Source organism: Mirounga angustirostris, unplaced genomic scaffold (assembly GCF_029215605.1).
Source record: "Mirounga angustirostris isolate CCGP_5_RB_7025 unplaced genomic scaffold, mMirAng1.0.hap1 SCAF_5, whole genome shotgun sequence".
In the NCBI taxonomy this organism is placed as follows: Eukaryota; Metazoa; Chordata; class Mammalia; order Carnivora; family Phocidae; genus Mirounga; species Mirounga angustirostris.
In genome coordinates this window covers 79,132,527-79,154,270 of record NW_026991713.1, presented here as the reverse complement: position 1 = coordinate 79,154,270, position 21,744 = coordinate 79,132,527, and the positions used below count along the sequence as shown (strand labels likewise).

The following is a 21,744-nucleotide window of genomic DNA, read 5'->3' as shown; positions in this document are numbered from 1 at the left end:
TATGTGCACTTGAATGCGTATTGTGCTGTTTTGAGATGTAGTGTTCTATATATCTGTTAGGTTCATCTCATCTAATATGTCGTGCAAAGCCATTGTTTCCTTGTTTTTTGTTTTTTTGTTTTTTAATTTTTTTATTTGAGAGAGAGGGAGCACAAGCAGAGGGAGGGGCATAGGGAGAGGGAGAGGCAGGCTCCACGCTGAGCAGGGAGCCTGACGTGGGGCTCCGTCCCAGGACCCTGAGATCATGACCTGAGCCGAAGGCAGACACTTAACAGACTGAGCCACCCAGGCGCCCTCCTTGTTGATTTTCTCTCTAGATGATTTATCCATTGATATAAGTGGGGTGTTAAAGTCCCCTACTGTTATTGTATTACTGTTCATTTCTCCCTTTATGTCTGTTAATAATTGTTTTATGTATTTGGGTGCTCCTATGTTGGATACATAGATACTTATAATTGTTATATCCGCTTGATGGATTGATCCCTTTATTGTTATGAAATGCTTTTCTTTGTCTCTTGCTACAATCTATGCTTTAAAGTCTGTTGTGTCTGGGGCACCTGCCTGGCTCAGTTGGTAGAACATGAGACTCTTGATCTCAGGGTTGTAAGGTCAAGCCACGTTTAGAGATTACTTAAAAATCTTTAAAAAAAAAAAAAATAAAGTCTATTTTGTCTGTTAAAAGTATTGCCACCCTGGCTTTTTTTTTTTTTTCCCTTCCATTTTCATGGTATATGTTTTTCAAGTCTTTTCAGTCTGTACAAGTCTTTAAGTCTGAAGTGAGTCTCTTTTAGGCAGCATTTAGATGGGTCTTGTTTTTTTATCCATTGAGTTATCCTGTTTTTTTTTATTGGAGCAGTTTATTTATATTTAAAGTTTATTTATATTTTTTATTGGAGCAGTTTATTTATATTTAAAGTTATTGATAGGTATTTGCTTATTGCCATTTTGTTAATTGTTTTCTAGTTATTTTTGTAGTTCTTCTCTGTTCCTTGCTCTCATCCCTTGTGGTTTGATGGCTTTCTTTAGTGTTATGCTTGGATTCTTTTCTCTTTATTTTTTGTGTGTATTAATAGGTTTTTGATTTGTGGTTACCATTAGGTTCATATATAATAACTTATATGGATAGCAGTCTGTATTAAGGTGGTAGTTGCTTAAATTTAAACACATTCTAAAAGCACTAAATTGGTACTTCCCCCTCCACATTTTATGTATATGATGTCATATTTTACATCTTTTTATTTTGTGTATCCCTGAATTTTTGTAGACATAATTGATTTTACTAATATTGTGTTTTAACCTCCATACTTTCTTTTTTTTTCCATACTTTCTTTATAAGTGATTTATTTACTACCTTTATTATAGATTTGTTTTTACCTGTGATTTTTTTGCTTTTCATAAGGGTCTTTTCTTTCCACTCAAAGAATTCCCTTTAGCATACCTTGTAAAGCTAGTTTAGTGGTGATTAATTCCTTGAACTTTCTTTGGGAAACTTTACCTTTCTTTCTATTCTCAATGATAACTTCGCTAGTTTCTCCTTTTAGCATTTTGAATATATCATGCCACTTTCTTCTGGCCTGCAAAGTTTCTGCTGAAAAATTAGCTGATAGCCCTATAGGGTTTCCCTTATATGTAATTGCTTTCTTTTCTTTTGCTGCTTTTAAAATTCTCTATCATTACTTTTAGCTACTTTTAGCCATTTTAATCATTATGTGTCTTTGTGTACACCTCCTTGAGCTAATCTTGTTGGGGCTTCTCAGTGCTTCCTGGATCTAGATGTCTGTTTCCTTCTCCACTTAGGGAAGTGTTCAGCTATTAGTTTTTCAAATAGGTTTTCTGTCCCCCCCCCCTTTTTTTTTCCTTTTGGGATCTCTATATTGCAGAGGTTATTATGCTTGATGGTGTCAGAGTTCCCTTAATTTAATCTCATTTTTAATTCTTTTTTCTTTTTGATGTTCAGCTTGGTTGCTCTCCATTACCCTGTCTTCCAGATTGCTGACCCATTCTTCCGCCTCTCCTGATCCTCTGTTGATTCCCTCTAGTGTGTTGTTTGTTTCAGTTATTGTGTTCCTCATTTCTTGCTGGTTCTGTTTTATATTTTCTCTTTGTTGAAGTTCTCATGAGTTCATTCACTTTTTTCTCAAGTTTAGTGAGTATCTTCATGACCTTATGCCGAAGAGTTCTGTGGTGCCCTATAACAGTGTCCCCTGGTCACCAGGATCAGGTATTCCAGCAGTGGCTCCTGTGTGGGCTGTATGTGCCCTCCTGTTGTGGCTGAGCCATGTTTGCCTTCAGCCTAGTTGGCTGCAGTAACCTGCTTTGCCTGCTGTGGGTGCACTGAGCAGGGTTTAGTCCGAGTTGTTGAGGAGCCTCTGTGAGATTGTGGTTGGCTGAGAGGTGGGCAAGGTCAGCAGTTAGGCTAGCTGTCTGCAATTAGCCTCTCTTTGGTACATTGAAAGGAAGGGCTTTCTCCCTGTAGAGCCCACAGAGGGTTTTGTTGAGGGCCAGAACTGGCAGTCAGAGTAAGTATCTATAGCCTGCTTCTGGCTGCAGCTGCAGGCACACCATATGGCAGAGCATTTTTCCTGCACAGTCTACTAAAAGATTTGGCTCCTGGAACTGTGGGCAAGCTGGTATGTAGGATTATCTGCCTCCTCCCCAAGGCAGGAGTTTCTTTGGAATGGCACCATTCCCTGCCAGGGCTGCTTGCAGGATGTGGAAGAGCAAGAGCCTCTTTGGAGGGATGCCTACCAAGGTGGGTGGGTTGGAACAGGCAGGTGACGGGAATGTGGGGGCAGGGCATGCAGTGCTAGCAAGTGTGGAGAGTGTTAGTGCTAGTTCCTGCAGGTGTCCAGCTATCTAGGCTAGGGGAGGGTGAGAGGAATGGCCCCCACCATCACTTTTTTCTTAGACAAATCTCCTGAAGATCCCTGCTTCTCCAGCATATGTTCTGAGACTAGTAAATAAATATCCTTCACATATACCCCAGGCATTTTTCAAACTGCTGCTTCTGTGCCCAAATTATTTGTTATGCTAGCTCTTTAAGGGCAGGGACTCAGTTTCCTATTGCCTCCCACCTCTTTTGTTAAGCCCACTGATTTTTAAAGTCCCCAGAGTTAAGCCCCACTGATTTTTAAAAACTCCAGAAGTTAAACCCCATTGGTTTCCATAGCCAGATGTTATTGGGATTTGTCTTCAGAGTGCAAGTCCCCAGGGCCTGAGGTGCCTGCAGTGTCTGGGGTGGGGTCTGATACTCTTGATTCTCTGTGCTAATGGTATCCCTCCCATTTGTGGTTTGTCTCACCAGGGGTTTGGTTCCCAATGAGTCTCTATCTCTCCTACCTTTTCTAATGTGGCCTCATCTCTGCCATTAACTGTGGAAGGTGTGTTCTGCCAGTCTTCGGGTCGTTTTCAGAGTTAGTTGTACAGATGTGACTGTTGTCTTGGTGTGTCTGTGGGACAGGGTAAGCTGAAGATCCTCCTACTCTACCATCTTAGCCCCTCCCTAGGTTCTGTTTTTTAATTCATTCTGATAATATATCTTTTAGTTAGTGTGTTTAGAACATTTACATTTAGTGTAATTACTAATATGTTTGAATTAAGGTCCAACATCGTGTAATTTGTTCCTTCAATATTTTGTTCCTTTATTTCCCCCTTTTTGTTCTTTTGGGTTATTGAACACTTTTTACTTTATTTTAATTGATCTATTGTGGTTTTGACTTACCTCTGTACAGGTTCTTTAGGGGTTTCTCTATATATACACACATACATAAAACAATTTTATTTGCAGTTGACATTTAATAATTTCAGGTGACATGTTAAAATGTTATCACTATATAGGTCCATTTATCTTTCCACCTTTATATCATAGTTATATATTACATATACATAAACTGAAAATTCAATCAGATAGAAGTTATAGTTCTTGTTTTCAAACATCAGACATTTTAAAGCATTCAAGAATAGTTTATGATATTTGCCTATTTATTTATGTTACTCTTCCTTTATTCCTAATGCTCTGAGTTTCCTTCTGATACCATTTTGCTTCTCTTTGAAGAAATTCTTGGGCGCCTGGGTGGCTCAGTTGGTTAAGCGACTGCCTTCGGCTCAGGTCATGATCCTGGAGTCCCGGGATCGAGTCCCGCATCGGGCTCCCTGCTCGGCAGGGAGTCTGCTTCTCCCTCTGACCCTCCCCCCTCTCATGCTCTCTCTCTCTATCTCATTCTCTCTCTCAAATAAATAAATAAAATATTAAAAAAAAAAAAGAAATTCTTTTAGAACAAATCTGTTAGGAATGAATTCTTTTTCTTCTGAGAATGATTTTTATTTCACCTTCATATATAAAGGGTATTTTTGCTGGATATAGAATTCTGGGGTGACAGTTTGTTCTTTCTGCATTTTAAGTGTTTTGCTTTCAATTTGAATCAGTTTGGCTTCTGACTGTCCTTCAAATTGTTGGTTCTCCATAAGTGTCATTTGTCTCTTTCTGTTTTTAAGAATTTTTCTTTCTGTTTAGTTTTCAGAAATTTGATTATGGTGTGTCTGAGTTTAGACCTTCTTGGATTTATCCTGTTTGAGTTTTACTGAAGACTGGGAATGATGAAGACAGGAAGATTTCTGAGGAAGAGAGAGTGCTGCATAATTTAAATTCATAAATAACTGTGCCAGTTAAATACATTTCCATAATACTTGATTGAGAAGTTAGAATGTCGTTGGTGGGAAGTACAAACTATAGTAGTATTTTAACTATTGCCATTATTATGGCTTTTTAACAGGGGACTTTTTCAACCCATTCATAATATAAACATACTAGTATATTAAGGAATGTTATGTATTGCTAGAGCATAGAGAGACAGCCCTATAAAATCCACTGGAAGATGTTCAAAAAATTCTTTAGGAATGGTTTTAGTCCTCACTTCATCTTTTAAATTTTTCCACATTAATTTATTTGCAAATAAAACATGCACTGGGCCATATCCCCTGCTATCCAAAAAATTTTCCCATCAGTGTTTCTAATATTGTGGCCAAATTTTTTTCCTACTGGAATGTGATGTTTCCTAGAGTTTCTAGTGTCCATTTGAGGTTTCATCTGGTGCTATCGAGTCACCATTCTGATTGTGGCTGCTCTTATCCTCATGGATTTTACAACTTGATCATCCCATGTTTCTTTTTGGAATTTGTCAGGCCAGATTTTGCATGTCTATGATGGAATCTTTGAACTTCTCCATAGATTTATGATTTTGTTTTATGTGAGGCCCTTGCATAAGGACTTTGAGTCAAAGAAATCTGTTTATAGCATAAGGTAGTTCCATAATTATACTATGTATACTAGTACATACATAGCATCCTAGCTTGTATGTTAATTGTGTGTGTCTGTTATTTTAGGTAGTATCAAGCCATTAAATAGTTAATGTATTCATTGTTTATTAAGGGATATCTGAGGAACTTTTTTTTTTTTTGCAGTATTTCAAAGAAGTGAATTATCCCAAAAATGATCCAGGTATTAGAATATAAATTCACTTTTTTTTTTTTTTTTTTTAAAGCAAGTTGCTCTATTTTAGACAGCTACAGTTAAGTCATTTGATCAGTTTGGCTTCCAGTAAGAAAATTAGTTTTATCAGAGTGACTGAAGTACCTATTGTATATCAAGTCTGGTATTGTCACTTTTTGTGCTATTATAAAACCTATTAACAAGCAGTAAAGTCAAGATTTGTGCCTAGAGAATTCAAAAGTTTTGTTTGGGGCTTGGACATTTCTTGATTTATGGAATGGAAACACAGTCATGAGATTTTCATTCAGTGAGCTGGTTATTGGAGTAAGAGTGTTACTAGTGGATGGTAATATGAAAAGGAGAAAGTAACAATATTTCATAATTATTCAGCTAGTAGAAAACATAGAGTGGTTTTCCTTTACCAATAGGGATTTGTGACATGGCAACATTAGGTTTAATGACCTAGTGTAGGGGAGCCTGGGTGGCTCTGTCTGTTAAGCATCTGCTTTGGCTCAGGTCATGATCCCAGGGTCCTGTGGTTGAGCCCTGCATCGGCTTCCCTGCAGCGGGAAGCCTGCTTCTCCCTCTCCCATCCCCCCTGCTTGTGTTCCCTCTCTCACTGTCTCTCTCTGTCAAAAAATAAATAAAATCTTTAAAAAAAAAAAAAAAAAGACCTAGTGTAAGTTAGGAAGATGTTTTAATCAAAGCCCTGTGATTGCTCTGAGGGAAGAAGGCTATCTTAGCTCCTCAATTAAGGCATAGGATTTAATAGGCAGTGACTCTGGTGCCATGTTGTGAAGTTAATATCCCCAGAACACAGCATAACTTTTTTGTATTTTAAAAAGAGATTAAAAAAAAAAAAGATTTATGATTACCTAGGAAGACTCCATCTAGATTCAGGGCTCTCTTCCAATTAATCTGTCAGTCTCTGTGGCTTCTTTTGCCCAGAGGAATCTAGGAGCTCAGTTTTTTTTCTTCTCCCCTTTTTTTTGGGAGCGCAAGGGGGGGGGAACTTATTGAATCATACACAGTATGGTTTTTTTAATGTCTACATCACCTATCATCTAATCGTATGTAGGAGCCTTAGTGTATTCTGTTTGGAAACAGATCCTGTGTATTATATTTGTAGATGTTGTGTTACAGAGCATAAAGGAGTATTTTTCAGATAGTAGTCCCAATAATATTATTCACAGGTTGGAACCTGGGATTGTTAGAGGTTCTTAGCCCTTGAGTTGTTCTGTTAAGCCAAGATAAACTTTATGTCTCTAAAGTCTTTTACAATTTTCTCTAGACTTTCAGTTTTTTTTTTGTTACTATTTTCTTTGACCATCTGCTCCATCCAATTATCTTTACTGTAAGACAAATATGTCTTGTTTTTAATTTTTTTTTTAAGATTTTATTTATTTAATGACAGAGACACAGCAAGAGAGGGAACACAAGCAGGGGGAGTGGGAGAGGGAGAAGCAGGCTTCCCGCCGAGCAGGGAGCCTGATGCGGGACTTGATCCCAGGACCCTGGGATCATGACCCTAGCTGAAGGCAGACACTTAACGACTGAGCCACCCAGGCGCCCAAATTTTTTTTTTTTTTTTTTTTACTCATTACAAGTCAGTTTGCCCCCACTTCCCCCTCCCAGTTTTGTTTTTTTTGTTGTTGTTGTTTTTGTTTCTTTTTGGTGAGGGGGCTTTAAATAACTTCAAAATTCTATTCTGAAGGATCTGGTGTTTCATACTAGTGGGGTTAATGGGAGATATGCTGGCTCCCATATGAATAAGAAATCTGTATTGTTATCCATCTATAATTTTAAGTAATTCTCCTTGGAAGTTTAGAGAAAGGACAGGACGTTGTTTGCCAATGTCTTCCTCGGAGCAGCATCTTGAACAGATAATGGATAGTTGTCCTTTTGTGTTTTAGCCAGTATGGGACAGTTGTAACTTTAATGACCCCTTTGCTTATCATTTTTTCAAGTACCTTTTTCTGAATCTCTCAAATCTTAGAAGACAAATCTTTTGGTGGTTTTATCTGGAGAGCCAGAAATTGTATTAATTTCCAGCTTTTTTTTAATTCTTAAAGCTCTCTGGAAATGTCATATATTGAGTATTTTCTAAATTGGCAGTTTTTCATTTTAATTCTGATTAAATCCTCTTATTCAGGTTTGAACTAGTACAGTAGAATCTAACAATCTTGCATTCTGTAGCAAATTTGTCTTCCTACAGTTGATGAAATCCTTAATTATAGCCCTTAGCTTGGATCCATACCAGAGTTTTAATTTAACTGCTGTAGACCTGGCTTCTGGCCTAGTAATTTTACCGTGTGACTTTACTTTTTGAGAAAGCCCTGAAGAAAGGATGGCTCATATAGAAGGTAAGGTAAAACTAAGAGAAAAATTCAAAGATGGTAAATTTCAGAAGGTTAAAGTCTTTGAGAGAGATTATTTTTAAATTACGATTTTGTTTTGAGGTCTCTGCATACTAGGGAAGAAAGAAGCTAACTATTGAATGTTTCATATTTTGTCTCCTAATTTTTTGAGCTCCTCTTAAACACATTATTTATTGATTTTAACGTATCAAAAATTTCCCATAATGGCTGGTGTTCTAAGTCATATTTTTTTAACCATTTACTAAGGAAGTGCAAGAGTTAGGATTATAGTACTTCATATAAGATGTAGTTCCTCCAAAAGAAGGACACTTTGACATAGCATGACACATAGAGACCAGTTTGGCTGGTCAATAAGTGTGTGTTGTAAATGGTATCTCAGGTCACCCGACCAAGCAGAGGCTAGGAAGGATCTCATAGTTAGCAACTCACAATCATGGACCACAGAATACGGACTAATAAAGTGACCTTTTTCACAAATAACAAGATAAGGGAGTGATCTCCTGAAGAGCACAATTTTTATATAATATAAAATGTATTCACTTGATCTGTACTTTTTTCCCCCACCATAAATTCAGGGTATTTTAAATACACTCTGATTATGTCTGCAAATCATTTATATATGCTCTAATTTTTTTGATATTATAAATTCACTTTCAGGCTTGTGCCATCCTAAAAGAAGCAAAACCACAAGTGTTCTTACATGTTTTTTCTGCGCAGTGAACAATCCTGTAACAAATGTAGCTTAAGCATATGTATGTTAACATGAAACTAAAATAGTAAGACGATATACTGGCTTTGTTTTGAGTCTTGATTTTAATTTTATAGGTATTCCTTTAGAAATGAGTTGCACAATTGAGAAGGCACTTGCTGATGCTAAAGCTCTTGTTGAAAGATTGAGAGATCATGACGATGCAGCAGAATCTCTGATTGAGCAAACCACAGCTCTCAATAAGCGAGTAGAAGCAATGAAGCAGGTTTGATTTTTCTTTCTTGTTGATTCCATTTTGAAAAAAGCAGACATTTATGTATTGCTTGAATCATAAACGTCTGCTTAATAGTTTTTTTTTTAATGTTCTATAAAACTTAAAAGTAGTTTGACTTGTAGGTTTTAATTTTACTTTAGACTATCCTATAATTTTGTCATGTCCAGGTAATATATATATATATGTATGTATATTCTAAAAACTGTATATTTGATTACTTGTTTTTCTGACAAAGTTGCACATTGGAGTTTAGAAAATATATGAATATATTAGGTTCAGAGATATTTGACAAAGACCAAATAATATCTTTTACTAATAGTGACATATTTTGCTCTGTCTCATATTTTTATAATGTAGAAATGTTTATATTTTTCTTTATAAAAGTACTTAGGTGATGTTATTTAACAACAAAGTAGTTTTCGAAAATGATATAAAGCAATATCTGGTTTATACTGTACTTCCTACCTTAATTTTCACTTAATGCTACCAGTTAAAGAAGAAATGAAAAGGGCTTCACTTATTATCCTTATAATACGTGTAAGAATTTTCTTATAAAAGAACTTGCAAAAAAGAACTTTCCAGTGGTCTATGGAGTTTAGCTACCATTTTAAAGCCTCCTTATTGACAAAATTTTCAACTCAAAGAGAATTATACAATTTTTTATATTACGATGGAAATCAGTTGGGGGAAATGTATATTCATAGCCTACTCTTGTGAAACTCATCCATCTTGTAAAAAGAAGCAACCCTGGGATACTGCTTTTAACAAAGCTACTGGAAATAATGGAGAAAGTTTACTTGTTTTGTTGCCCTAAACAGATTACATATCTCCCTAACTGTCCAGCTTGACTCATGCATTCCAAGGAACATATATCTGGTGCTGAGTTGTAAAAACAAAGGAGTTTGACAATTAAAGAACCAGAAATGTTATAATGAATACATTACTAAACGGCACATCAAAATGCCTTGAAAATGAAGGAGTACAGTTTTAAAGTTAGACTCACATTTATTTATAGTTTTTTTCATTTCTTTTGCACATGTTCTTTTTTACTATTGTTATTGAGCTATAATTCACAATACCCATAAAATTAACCCTCTTGAAGGGCATAGTTCATTGGATTTTAGTACATTCACAGGTTGTGCAGCCATACTCACTATCTAATTCTGGTACAGTCTCATCACCCCAAGAGCTCGCTTCCACTAGCAGCTGTTCCCTAGTTCTCCCTTCCCTCAGCCCCTAGCCACTAATCTTTCTGTCTCTGTGGATTTGTCTCTTCGGGACATTTCATATGAATGGAATCATACAATATGTGGCTTTTTGTAATTGGTTTTTTAATGTAATTTTTTTGAGATTCATCCATGTTGTAGCATAAGTTTTTTATTCCTTTTTATTGCTGAATAATATTCCATCATAAGGTTATAGTGCATTGTGTCTATCCATCAGTTGATAGACGTTTGGATTGTTTCTTTTTGGGGGCTATTATAAATAATACTGCTATGAATATTAGTGTACAAGTTTCTGTGTAGACATATATTTTCAGTTATTTTAGGTATATACCTGGGGGTCGAATGAATGGGTCATATAATAGCTCTGTGTTTAAATTTTTGAGGATCTGCCAAACTATTTTCCAAAGCAGCTACACCATTTTACATTCCAATCAACAGTACAATTTCTCTACAATCTGTCCAACACTTGTTATTTGACTCTTTGATTAAGAGCATCCTAGGGGCGCCTGAGTGGCTCAGTCGTTAAGCATCTGCCTTCAGCTCAGGTCATGATCCCAGGGTCCTGGGATCAAGCCCCACATCAGGCTCCCTGCTCGGCGGGAAGCCTGCTTCTCCCTCTCCCACTCCCCCTGCTTGTGTTTCCTCTTTCACTGTGTCTCTCTCTGTCAAATAAATAAATAAAATCCTTAAAAAAAAAAAAGATCATCCTAGTAGTTATGAAGTGGTATCTTACTATTGTATTGAATTGCATTTCCCTAATGACTAGTAATATTAAACATCTTTTTATGTGCTTATTGGCCATTTGTATACCTTCTCTAGAGAAATGTCTCTTCAGATCCCTTGCCCACTTTTTTCCAGCTCTATTGAGATAGAATTGACATATAACATTGTGTAAGCTTAAGGTGTGCAAGATGATTTGATACACATATATATTGCAAAATGATTACCACAGTAGTTAACACCTGCATCACCTCACATAATTACCATGTGTATGTGATGAAAACATTTAAGATCTACTCTTACTAACTTCTAAGCATATAACACAGTGTTATTAACTATAGTCACCATGCTGTACATTAGATTCCCCAGAACTTACTTTGTTTGCCCATTTTTAATGTATTATTATTAAATTAGGATTATTATTATTGTTATTGAGAGTTGTAAGAATTCTTTATGTATTCTGGATATTAGACCCTTATCAGATATATATCTGAGATATATACTTTCAAATATTTGCTCCCCACATGTTCTTTTTTGATCTTTTCATTAGTATCAGGAAGAAATTCAAGAACTTAATGAAGTTGCAAGGCATCGGCCACGGTCCACATTAGTTATGGGAATCCAGCAAGAAAACAGACAAATCAGAGAACTGCAACAAGAGAACAAAGGTAAGAGATATAGTCTTAAAACACAAAGGAGTTTGACAACTAAAGTTAAGAACCAGGAAATTATAATGAATTATGTTACTAAGTGGCTCATCAGAATGCTTTGAGAATAAAGGAGTGGGCTTTAAAGTTAGATTCAAATTTATTTTAAAAAAATATTTTTTCATTTCTTTGGCACATGTTCTTTTATTACACATTTGAGATGTATTTCACATACCATAAAATATACCCTTTTGAAGGGTTCATTGGATTTTAGTTAAAATTGAATTTAGTTAAAAGAGCTGTAATATACAATTGGACTCTTAATATTTTCAAAAATGGGGAAATGGCCAACTAAATTTCCTTTTTGGTATTCTCATTTCTGATCCATATGCCCAAATCATATGTATTAATCATTATCCTTTCCTACATACGAATGTCTACCTTGCATGGAGTCATCCTAGATTCTTACCCTCAATATTCAGTTTGTGCGGGGTGCCTGGGTGGCTCAGTTGGTTAAGCGACTGCCTTCAGCTCAGGTCATGATCCTGGAGTCCCGGGATCGAGTCCCGCATCGGGCTCCCTGCTCGGCAGGGAGTCTGCTTCTCCCTCTGACCCTCCTCCCTCTCATGCTCTCTGTCTCTCATTCTCTCTCTCTCAAATAAATAAATAAAATCTTTAAAAAAAAAAATAAAAAAAAAAAATATTCAGTTTGGGCCATTGTTGTTACCTATGAAGTAACTCACTTTCCTTCTCTGCAGAACCACTGCTTTGGTCTCTTGCTTTGGTGTTCATAGTCTCTTGAACTGATAGGAGGCCCTAATTGGCCTCTATTATTTTAGTCTCTTTCCCCCCCCTTCAGTCTGTCTCCAAAACAGGCATCAGATTCATTTTTCAAACATATATCTAATCATGTTATGTTTTTGCTTTAGAACCTTCATTGTATACTTATTTCCTTATCCAGAGCTTTCAAAATCAACTCAAGGCCTTTTTCTCTGTCTTCTTCCCATACCGCTCTTCTCCATGAAACCTTTGTTCTTGCTGTCCTGAACTAGTTCCTGAATACAACATCCGCTTTCATGCCTCCCTGTGTAGAATGCCCTTTCCTTTATTTTTCAACTTAAGGAATGCAAGTTCATCTCAATAATGTGAAACTTTCACCAGTTTCTCCTCACAGACTTTGTTTATATATATTTGGGTAGAGCTCTATGCTGTACTTTACACATTGTATTATAATTATTTATGCATTTGCTTTCTCCACTATACTCTGAGCTCCATGGCCTTTTGGGTATTCTTAATATAGAGCATTATCTGGTACTTAATTATTATTCAGTAAATGTTTGTTGAAATGATTCTTTAAAACTGAGTTTTAAATGGTCATTTAAAAAACTAATAAAGGACTCCATTTGGTGTGCTTGCTTTCTTTATGTCAAGGTTTTTACACGTTTTCTTTTTGAAACACCATCTTTTTTTTGGTAAATACAGTGGGGAAGAGAATATTTTGTACATCTTTAACTCAAGTTTGAGTAAAATATACTGTTATTCTTGTGATTCTTGATAGAATTGCGTACATCCCTGGAAGAACATCAGTCTGCCTTGGAACTTATAATGAGCAAGTATCGAGAGCAAATGTTTAGACTGCTAATGGCTAGCAAAAAAGATGATCCGGCTATAATAACGAAGTTAAAAGAACAGCACTCCAAGGTAATCCATTTTATAAGTATAACTGAAAATGAAAAAGAAACACAATTGGTTAACTTGTGTTGAGATTTTTTTTTTTAAATCACAGGTATCTAACATGATATTGAATATTTCATCTTTCTGACATTTTGTGCTTTTCCTTATTTTTGTCATTTCTTTTTACATATTTTGTTTGATTTACTCTCTTAACTCCTATTGTTCCCTAGTAGCTTTAACATATTTTCAAAAATAAACTTTATTTGGGAAGTAAAGGTAAGTATATTCAATTCGAAATTATTTTATAAGGTTATCTGCTTTTAAGAAATATTTCCTCTAATTTGTGTGTTGACATTTGTTGCAAAAACAAAAATTGAAATGCTGAAAAACTTTTTCAGAAATCTGAAACCAGCTAAAGGTAGATTTGTTTTCCTTAAGACTGTTTTCTGAATGAGGCTAATTAATCCAGACTATAAACAATACTGATTATGATGGAAAAACCATAGGGGGCAGGGAGGAAAAGAGCCAACATATTAAGATTTGACCCCACCCCCAACCCCCAGTCACATATCACTTAACACCATTTTTAGAGACAGAGCTGAACTGGTTAGAAATTAGTGTTTTTCCCTCTGTTCATTTTACTTATTGACCTCCCTGTGTCTGTTTTCTTTGTGTATGTCCCTATGTTCATTAGCAAGTGCTATGAAGACAAGTCTAATAATCCTTTCCTATTTATATTTTAAGCTGAATTTTAACTGCTGATGTGAATAAAAGTATTAGAATATTGTGTTTCTAGCTATTACCTGTATTGGATAATGGTGAGCTAACTATTATGAGTTAAAACTAACATTATTTAAGAAATACTGTTTTAAGACATGTTTTTATCTCTCAATTACTGAAACACATTTTAGAGTCCTTAAAATAATTCTTCCATCTTGGTGCTTGTAGGTATTTTTAAATTATTAATTATTCTATTAAAATTAAATACCTAGTAAATAGATCTTTGTGTGACAAGTTTGCATATTAAGAGAATTAGTAATAGATACCTCTTGTGTCAATTGTATAATAATAAATTAATAAATATGGGTTAATGTTATCTAACTATACTATTCATCTTCTAACCAAAAGGAATAACCTTGGATATTTAAGTGGCAATCTTTTGAATATAAATTTATCTATCATTAATGAGATCATTATAAAAACATATAAATTTAAATGTATAACTTGAGTGTTTCTTTTAAAGGTACAAAGATGAATTGACTTAAATTAACTTAAATTATTGGTAAAATATAATCTTGAGAAATTCCAAAAGGCCTTTATGTTTAAAACCTAAGAAATAAATTTGTTAAGATCTAAAGAGATTGCTCTACCAAAAAATGTTTAGCATAAGATACTGCAGGTTGCTAGTTCCATCTGGTAGCAGCTATGCCAAAAGCAAATATTTTCTAGAACACATTAGAACACATTTAGCAAAGTTAAACATTTCTTAAGATAGCTGTAAACCATCCTTTATTATGTAGATTGAATTCATCTAAGTGCTGATCCTTCCATAAAATGACTGTTCAGTTACTTGTTGTTAATTCCAACTAATACATATTAATGTTTGTGATTTTGATTTTTCCCAAAAAGGAGACACTTCAACTCAATTAAAGAAACATTTATTAACACTTGCACTGGCTTAGTTATTATTAATAATAAGATGAATAAATAATTTCCATTACTTTGCCATAAGAGCTTATAGTGTAAAGGGAGATACAAACATATAAGGTAGGATGTGATGAATCCTAAAATAGAGATATGATTTAATAGAGGAATACTAGTGGAAGCAAGATTAGTTCTCCTGAGGAGAATCTGGGAACGTGTCAAGAAAGAAAGACAAATCCATTTAAATCTAACCTTGAATTATTAATTATTGAGCGGGGGAAGGGTCAACAAGCAGAAGTGGGTGAGCAGAGAAACTTGTAGATAAAGGTGAAAAAATACGAGATTCCAGGACGTGTTTAGGTATTGACACTCTGATGAGCCTAAACACAAAAAAATTTTATAACACATTTAGGGGTAACAAGCGGAGTTACACATAACAGCATTTTGGCATAAGAGATCATTTTGAGACCACTGTAGTACAGAATTTCACCCTCACTTAGAAGTTTTTGAGCACAGATTGAAAAATCAATAAAAAGTTTGAGAAGAACTCATTTTTGTCCAAATACAGATCGCAAATACTCATTTTTACATTATTTTTGAACAGATGCCTTTTTGGAAATCTTAAAAAAACAAACATTTCAAACAGTTGGCTAACACGCATGAACTAACACTCATTCAGTTTTTAAATTACGGATGATATCCGTATTAACATTATAATGACTCTATACTACAGATTGACATGGTACATCGTAACAGCTCCGAAGGATTCTTCCTTGATGCATCTCGACACATCTTTGAAGCATCTCAACATGGACTGGAGAGGAGGCACTTGGAAGCAAATCAGAATGTACACTAAATAAAACAGTCAACTTTTGGGGTGTGGATGGAAGGGGGGGAGGTCCATTTAAAACACTCTTTGACATTGAATTTTCCTGCCAGTTTAAATCAGCAAATAAGTGAAATTGCTTTAAAAAAATATGCTGTGCTTTTGATAGCCATGCAAAAATATTCAGTGTAGAAACTTTAAATCTGTCATTAATTCTCTGTGTATTGTATCATACCCAGCCTGTTAGATAATGGCAGGCTTTAAAGGTTGTTCAAGCCAGATATTCATTTTGTTGCTACAAAATTTTATAAACAGCTGTCAACTTTGTGGACATCAAAGTGTTTTCTTGGAAGTCATTTTAATCTGATTTCATAAAAATTTTGAACTAATTAAAGGAACAGTTTTAATTCAGATTTTTCATAGTTTGTAGTTCTTTAAAGTTCTCAACAACCTAAAAATGCTTTGTTTAGGTTTTATACTATATGTATATATGCTATATTGTCTTTATTATTATTATTATTATTGTGGCAGGTCTTTATTGAGCAAATTTGAAATAACCCTAAACAAAAGTTAAAAATGAAAGGCATTTCAAGAAAGTTCAAGGATTATATTACTGACACTTCTTGCCTTTCAGACAGTTTTGAAAGCACAGCTCTTGGCCTCTTGTGTTCATTAAAAGACCTATGATACTTTCCTAAAGATTTTATTATAATAAATGAACCATCCATAAACTAGGCCTATAAAAATATTATTCTGTTTGAAGTCTTGGGGTGTTTTTTTCTCATGATTTAATTAGAATAGACTGTCCTGAAAAAATTAGTGGAATCTCATTTTCTTCCATTTTAAAAGCAAAGAATTACTTGCTTCCTGTACAGCCTTTTACCATAAAAGGACACTAAATGATAAACTGAAGAAAATGTTGGTATTCAGGATTTTTATTTATCATCCTCAGTCTGTTGCTGCCATTGTCTGTACTGTACTTGCTTTTAAACATCATGCTCCCTTTCCAGAGGGAAGGATATTAATCATTTTTAAAATACTGTTTCAGAATATGACAGATGTTTGTCTTGATAATTATTCTTGCTACCATAATCTAATCCAGGACTGTCCACTAGCACTTCCTGAAATGATGGAAAGGTTATCTGTGCTGTTCAGCACCATGTGGCTATTGAGCACTTCCAAGTGTCAATAGTGCAACTCAGGGACTGAATTAACTTTTTAAAAGGTGTTTAATTTTAATTGACATTTATATAGCATCATATTGGGTAGTCCTTTTGTTTTGCCTTTCTGCATGCTAGCATTGTATAGGTGTCCCCATTAAAATAACCTAAGGACCTGCATTTTTGTTGGTTAGAACATACTAAATGTGTGGCTTGCTAAAGATACTGTTTGTTCTCCATTCTTCCACAATTTACTAGTTTTGTGGGTTTTGGAGGTCCTCTCCAAACCCTTTATACAAATCAGATATATACAGTTATTTAAGAGACAGGGTTATTGGGGAAGTTTTAGCTTTTGAAGTTTGACCTTAATATAATAAAATCACCCTCAACTGCCAGTGAATAATGGTCTTAGAAGCTGTTTGTTGAAAAAATGATTATTCTCAAGTTTCTGTTGATTTTTAAACCTCGTGTCTGTCTCTTTCACTTGACTCTAAGCTCCTTGAAATCAGGGAACATGTCTTGATAGGTTTCAGATTCCTATTGCCTCGCAGGTGCGTGGCATATCATATAGGTGTGCAAAACAGAATAATAGCATGAGATTGGAAGAAATTTATGCTACCTGCTGCACCAAATAAATGTGGCTATTTTATACCTAAGTGATACTTTGAACAGTTTGCAAAGAAGGACATTTAATATTTTAATACTCAAAAGCAGATGTCTGTTCATTTTATTCAATATTTATTATCCATTATGTACCAGACACAGGCAAACAGAAACAAGATACAGTTCCTGCTCTCAAAGAAGATTATAATCTGGAAAAGTTTCTAGGTTAGATTGAGATCAGTTTTTAGGCACAGATAATACAGAAAAGATTTGTAAATCATGAAGATGTTAGGGGTAAAGAGATCGAATGTGTCAATAATTTTTGTCTTCCGCATTACTTTGATTAGTAGTATATGTAGGTATAAAAAAGGAAAAGGTGTTGATCATTTGTGGTGAGAGGAATATGAAATATGAGTATTCTTCTTGCTAGTGGGTTTAGTTATATTGTGCTGCTTATCCTTACTTGTAGCCCTAACAGAAGTCTGATTTCAAAAGCACATTCATGGTCAGTCAACTTTCTTGTAAATATGTTTGATATAGTACCTCCATGTTAAATGGCAATGTAAGAATATTACATTCATATTAAGTGGCAATGCAGATCTTTTTAAAAAGGAGAGGATCCAAAATAAAAATAAAGTATTTCACTGATTTGCAACTCCCATCTCTTTTTTTCAGGAATTACAAGCACATGTTGATCAGATAACGGAAATGGCAGCAGTAATGAGGAAAGCCATTGAAATTGATGAACAACAGGGTTGCAAGGAGCAGGAGCGAATATTTCAACTTGAAGTAAGTTTTAAATTGCAAATGTGGGTGAAAACTGTCCATACAAAGATTTATGCCAGAAAATACATCCTATTTAAAAATATATGTATACACTTCTCTGGAAAACTGCAATGTTCTCTTTCTTAACCTGGATACTGGTTATATGGGTATATAATGCAAGACCATTTCCATAGTAATAGAAGAGTCTAGGATCAGTAGTAACTTATAGTGATATTTGAGAAAATTGATGTTTTGATCCTATGTTGCTTCCTGTTATTGGGTGAATATGCTTTTTAATTTAGTAATTTAAAAAATTCCTTCATTCTGTTGGAGATCATGATGATGCAGGGAAAATTTTTTTAATTCACAAATATTCTTTGGGCACTCATATTTTTCTGGGGAATGTAAAAGCTTTTCTGTCCTTTATTTTGTGGTAGCAAAGGCATAAATCGTTGTTGAATAATTCAAATCAGTAGAATAGACTTTTATACTTTAGAAGCTTCATTTTGAAATCATGGTGGAGATATTACTGGTTATAAAGGGCCAAAAGTGATTTCTGTCTCTAAGCATTCTTTAAAACAGGGGTAAGCAAACTTTTTCAGTAAAGGACAAGACAAAATATTTTAGGCTTTGCAAACTAGACATTCTCTGTTGCGGCTACTCAACTCTGCCGTTGTAACACAAAGCAGCCATATACACAAAAAAGATTGTATATTCCTATAAAGTTTAATTTACAAACAACAGACCTCAAGCCAGGTTGTATGTAGTTTGCTGATCCCTGCTTTGTACCAATGAAACTTGGAAAGTAAGACTGAAGACAAAGTGGTTGAGAATTATAAAAGTTATTTTTAAATGTCTGCTAATTTCTTACAGTAGCTAATCTAGGAAAAAAAGTTGGTTATCAGGGCTAGATCTGGTCACTTCCCTTGAAAAATATCACGATTCACTCACTCAGCCTGCTGCTTTCAAATTCCAGTGAAGAAAACAAAGCAAACCAGATGGCTTGTCCTGCATTCCACGCTCTCATGGAAAGGAGTAAAAGTACTAAAGTACAAAGAGGTTCTAGTCCCAGGGTATTATTCACAGGCTTTGTTGAGTTTATAGAACTATAAATCTAGGTGTTATTTATTTCATCTATACTGTGAGTGTAAAATAAGGCAGTTTCTGAGCTTCCATCTACAATCACAGCTGCATAAATAAGGCTTTGCACTGGTGGAAAACACTGAGCAGTTTCTATCTCTTTAAAAAAAGTATTCTCTGGATTCAAGTTGTCAGTTTCAACTGCATCTGTCATTTAGTATATGTCTGCCAGTGACAGAACTTTCTTTTTTGTTGTTTTTGAATGATAGAACCTTCTGTCACAGCTTCATATGTTTAGCTTAAGATACGTTTGTATTCTTGGGGCTGTCTTGCTGACTACATCTTTGTTTTTGCCCTCTTTTAGCAAGAAAACAAAGGCTTGAGAGAGATCCTTCAAATAACTCGAGAATCATTTCTGAACCTTAGGAAGGATGATATGTCTGAAAATTCATCTTTGTCAGCATTAGTGACCAATAGTGATCTGAGTCTGAGGAAGAGCTGAAGAGCCTGTAAGTCTGTGAGCTTCTTATAAGGCTCCAAATGGTGACTGGGACTGGCCTACTAAAGTGAATGAATGAACAGAAAAATCTGTCTCAAGCTACCCTTTGCTTTATTTTTTTCTGTAGTATGTACAGTGCACTGGCAGTGACATTCTTGAGATAGCAACAAAAAAATGCACAATTAATGGTCACAGACTTTATTCCAAAATAAAATTTAAAATAGAAACTTTGTTAATTGATGAACAAACTGAAGATTTTCTGAGTGCTGAACTGTCCAGAGCTTTCAGCAGTGCAGTTGGCATTCTGTATGATACTTGGGTAAGTGTGATTATCCCCAGTAAATGCTTGGGAATTCATAAAATTATCCGCATTTTGCCACAGTTTTGTGAATGGAAGATTGTCATACTAAATTTTATTTCTCCTCCCTCTATGGTGTCAGAGTTAACAAATAGCTTTATGTACCATGAGACTTCAGCTTTAATGATTGCCTGTCTACCTTCCCATAAATGTAAATTTTTATCAAAGAAAATTCAGTTAGCAAGGCTGTAGGAATGTTTTATATATGCACCATAAACAAAAGAGGTAATTTAATTTTAGCTAATTTACCATAATTAAAATAGTCAGCTAACAATTGTCCATAAGTTCCTTAAGTATATGAAATATCATTTCAGGAATGAAAGAGAAAGAATATTACTTTCTAAGAAAGAAGATCTTATAAGAGACATATTAGTAGGTTAAACTACTCCTTTGAAAGATTAAGTTTTGGTTCTAAATCAATAATGAAGATGAGATTTTTCTCTTCTCTGGTTGATCTTTAAGTATATTACATAGCTCTTTTAGCTAACAGTTGAAATGTTTGATATAGCAAGCTAGGTATGGTAATTTCAAAGTAAACAAATTTGCTCTGCCTCATTGAACCCTTTTTTAAAAGTGTTCTTAAGAGATACAGAAAGTAAGTTAAAATTTCAAAAAAAAAATTGTTTCCTAGATCTATTCTTAAGCTCTCTCTGGTCCTCATAACCTGTTAAGATTTTTCTTGTAACCTCTCAGTCCATAGGGGGATTGGGAGGTAGGAAATCTATGGATTTATAAGTATTTGTTTTATTTTTTACAAAATAATATCCAGTATTTAAATTTTTAAAAGCCACTAGAAATAGAAATGTACTTTAACACCAATTGAAATCTAAATTTTTCTTATTTTGTGATTATAAAATAAAAGGATAAAAGAAAAATATCACATGATTAAATATATTCATTTATATTAAAATTAGAACAGTAGCAAATTCTACTTTTGGGTATGTAATTTGTTAAAGAAATATTCACATGGTGATTTTTGTGTATAATTTCATATATTGGTAAAATTCAAAACCACTTTTCACTTTGAAATTTTTCTATCTTAAGTTTGGAGTAAGTGGGGTCGATGGGGCTGACTGAAAGGGCTAATGGCCCAAACACTGAATAGATCTCATTTCTCAGAGGCCTTAATTGATATTTTATAAATGACAATTTTTATTTTTAAACTTTTCTATTGGTTTTGGGGAAAGTATCTATTAATTTGGTGGCACATTCATTCATACAGTTTTTATCCCAAGTCAGAATTAAAGAAAATAAGCTACACAGTTGAGATTAAGTCTGAGGCAATTCATTGAGGCAGCTCTATTACAGAATGTTACTTGATAATTATTTTTATAAACAAGTTAATTTATTCTTAGTCTTCTTACTTGGATATAATTTTAAGATCTTGGTGTTTAAAGATACTTACTTTGTTATATAGCAACATCCATACTTTTTTTTTTTTTTTAAAGCAAAACCTTAAATTTATGTCTGAGAGTGTGTACTGCATAAGAGCCTGTTTTATCAATAAAGATGAACGATTGAAATTGATACGGTCTCCAAGTTAATTTGAGAACAATGCTTATATTTATTAATAGTTTATTTTTATGGCATCTTCTCTCTTACCACAAAACTAGTACTTAGCAACAACTTCTATCTGTATTTCTTTTTTTTTTTTTTTTAAAGATTTTATGTATTTATTTGACACAGAGACAGC

The 21,744-nt window shown here is 34.4% G+C and overlaps 1 protein-coding gene across 2 annotated transcripts in view; it reads left to right on the top strand.

Moving 5' to 3' along the window:
* The window catches only part of FGFR1OP2 (FGFR1 oncogene partner 2), a 33,520-nt gene extending 11,942 nt beyond the window's left edge, over positions 1–21,578 (top strand). Inside the window, exons 2-7 of one of the 2 annotated variants that reach the window (XM_045873726.3) lie at positions 8,692–8,840; positions 11,346–11,463; positions 13,001–13,143; positions 15,494–15,607; positions 18,025–18,138; positions 19,559–21,578. In XM_045873726.3, the coding sequence (XP_045729682.1) occupies positions 8,706–8,840; positions 11,346–11,463; positions 13,001–13,143; positions 15,494–15,607; positions 18,025–18,138; positions 19,559–19,696 (762 nt within the window). In that variant the 5' untranslated portion in view covers positions 8,692–8,705 and the 3' untranslated portion in view covers positions 19,697–21,578. The remainder of the gene's footprint in view (positions 1–8,691; positions 8,841–11,345; positions 11,464–13,000; positions 13,144–15,493; positions 15,608–18,024; positions 18,139–19,558) is intronic. The other variant, XM_045873727.3, reaches the window with a different exon arrangement.
* The last annotated feature ends 166 nt before the right edge of the window (positions 21,579–21,744 follow it).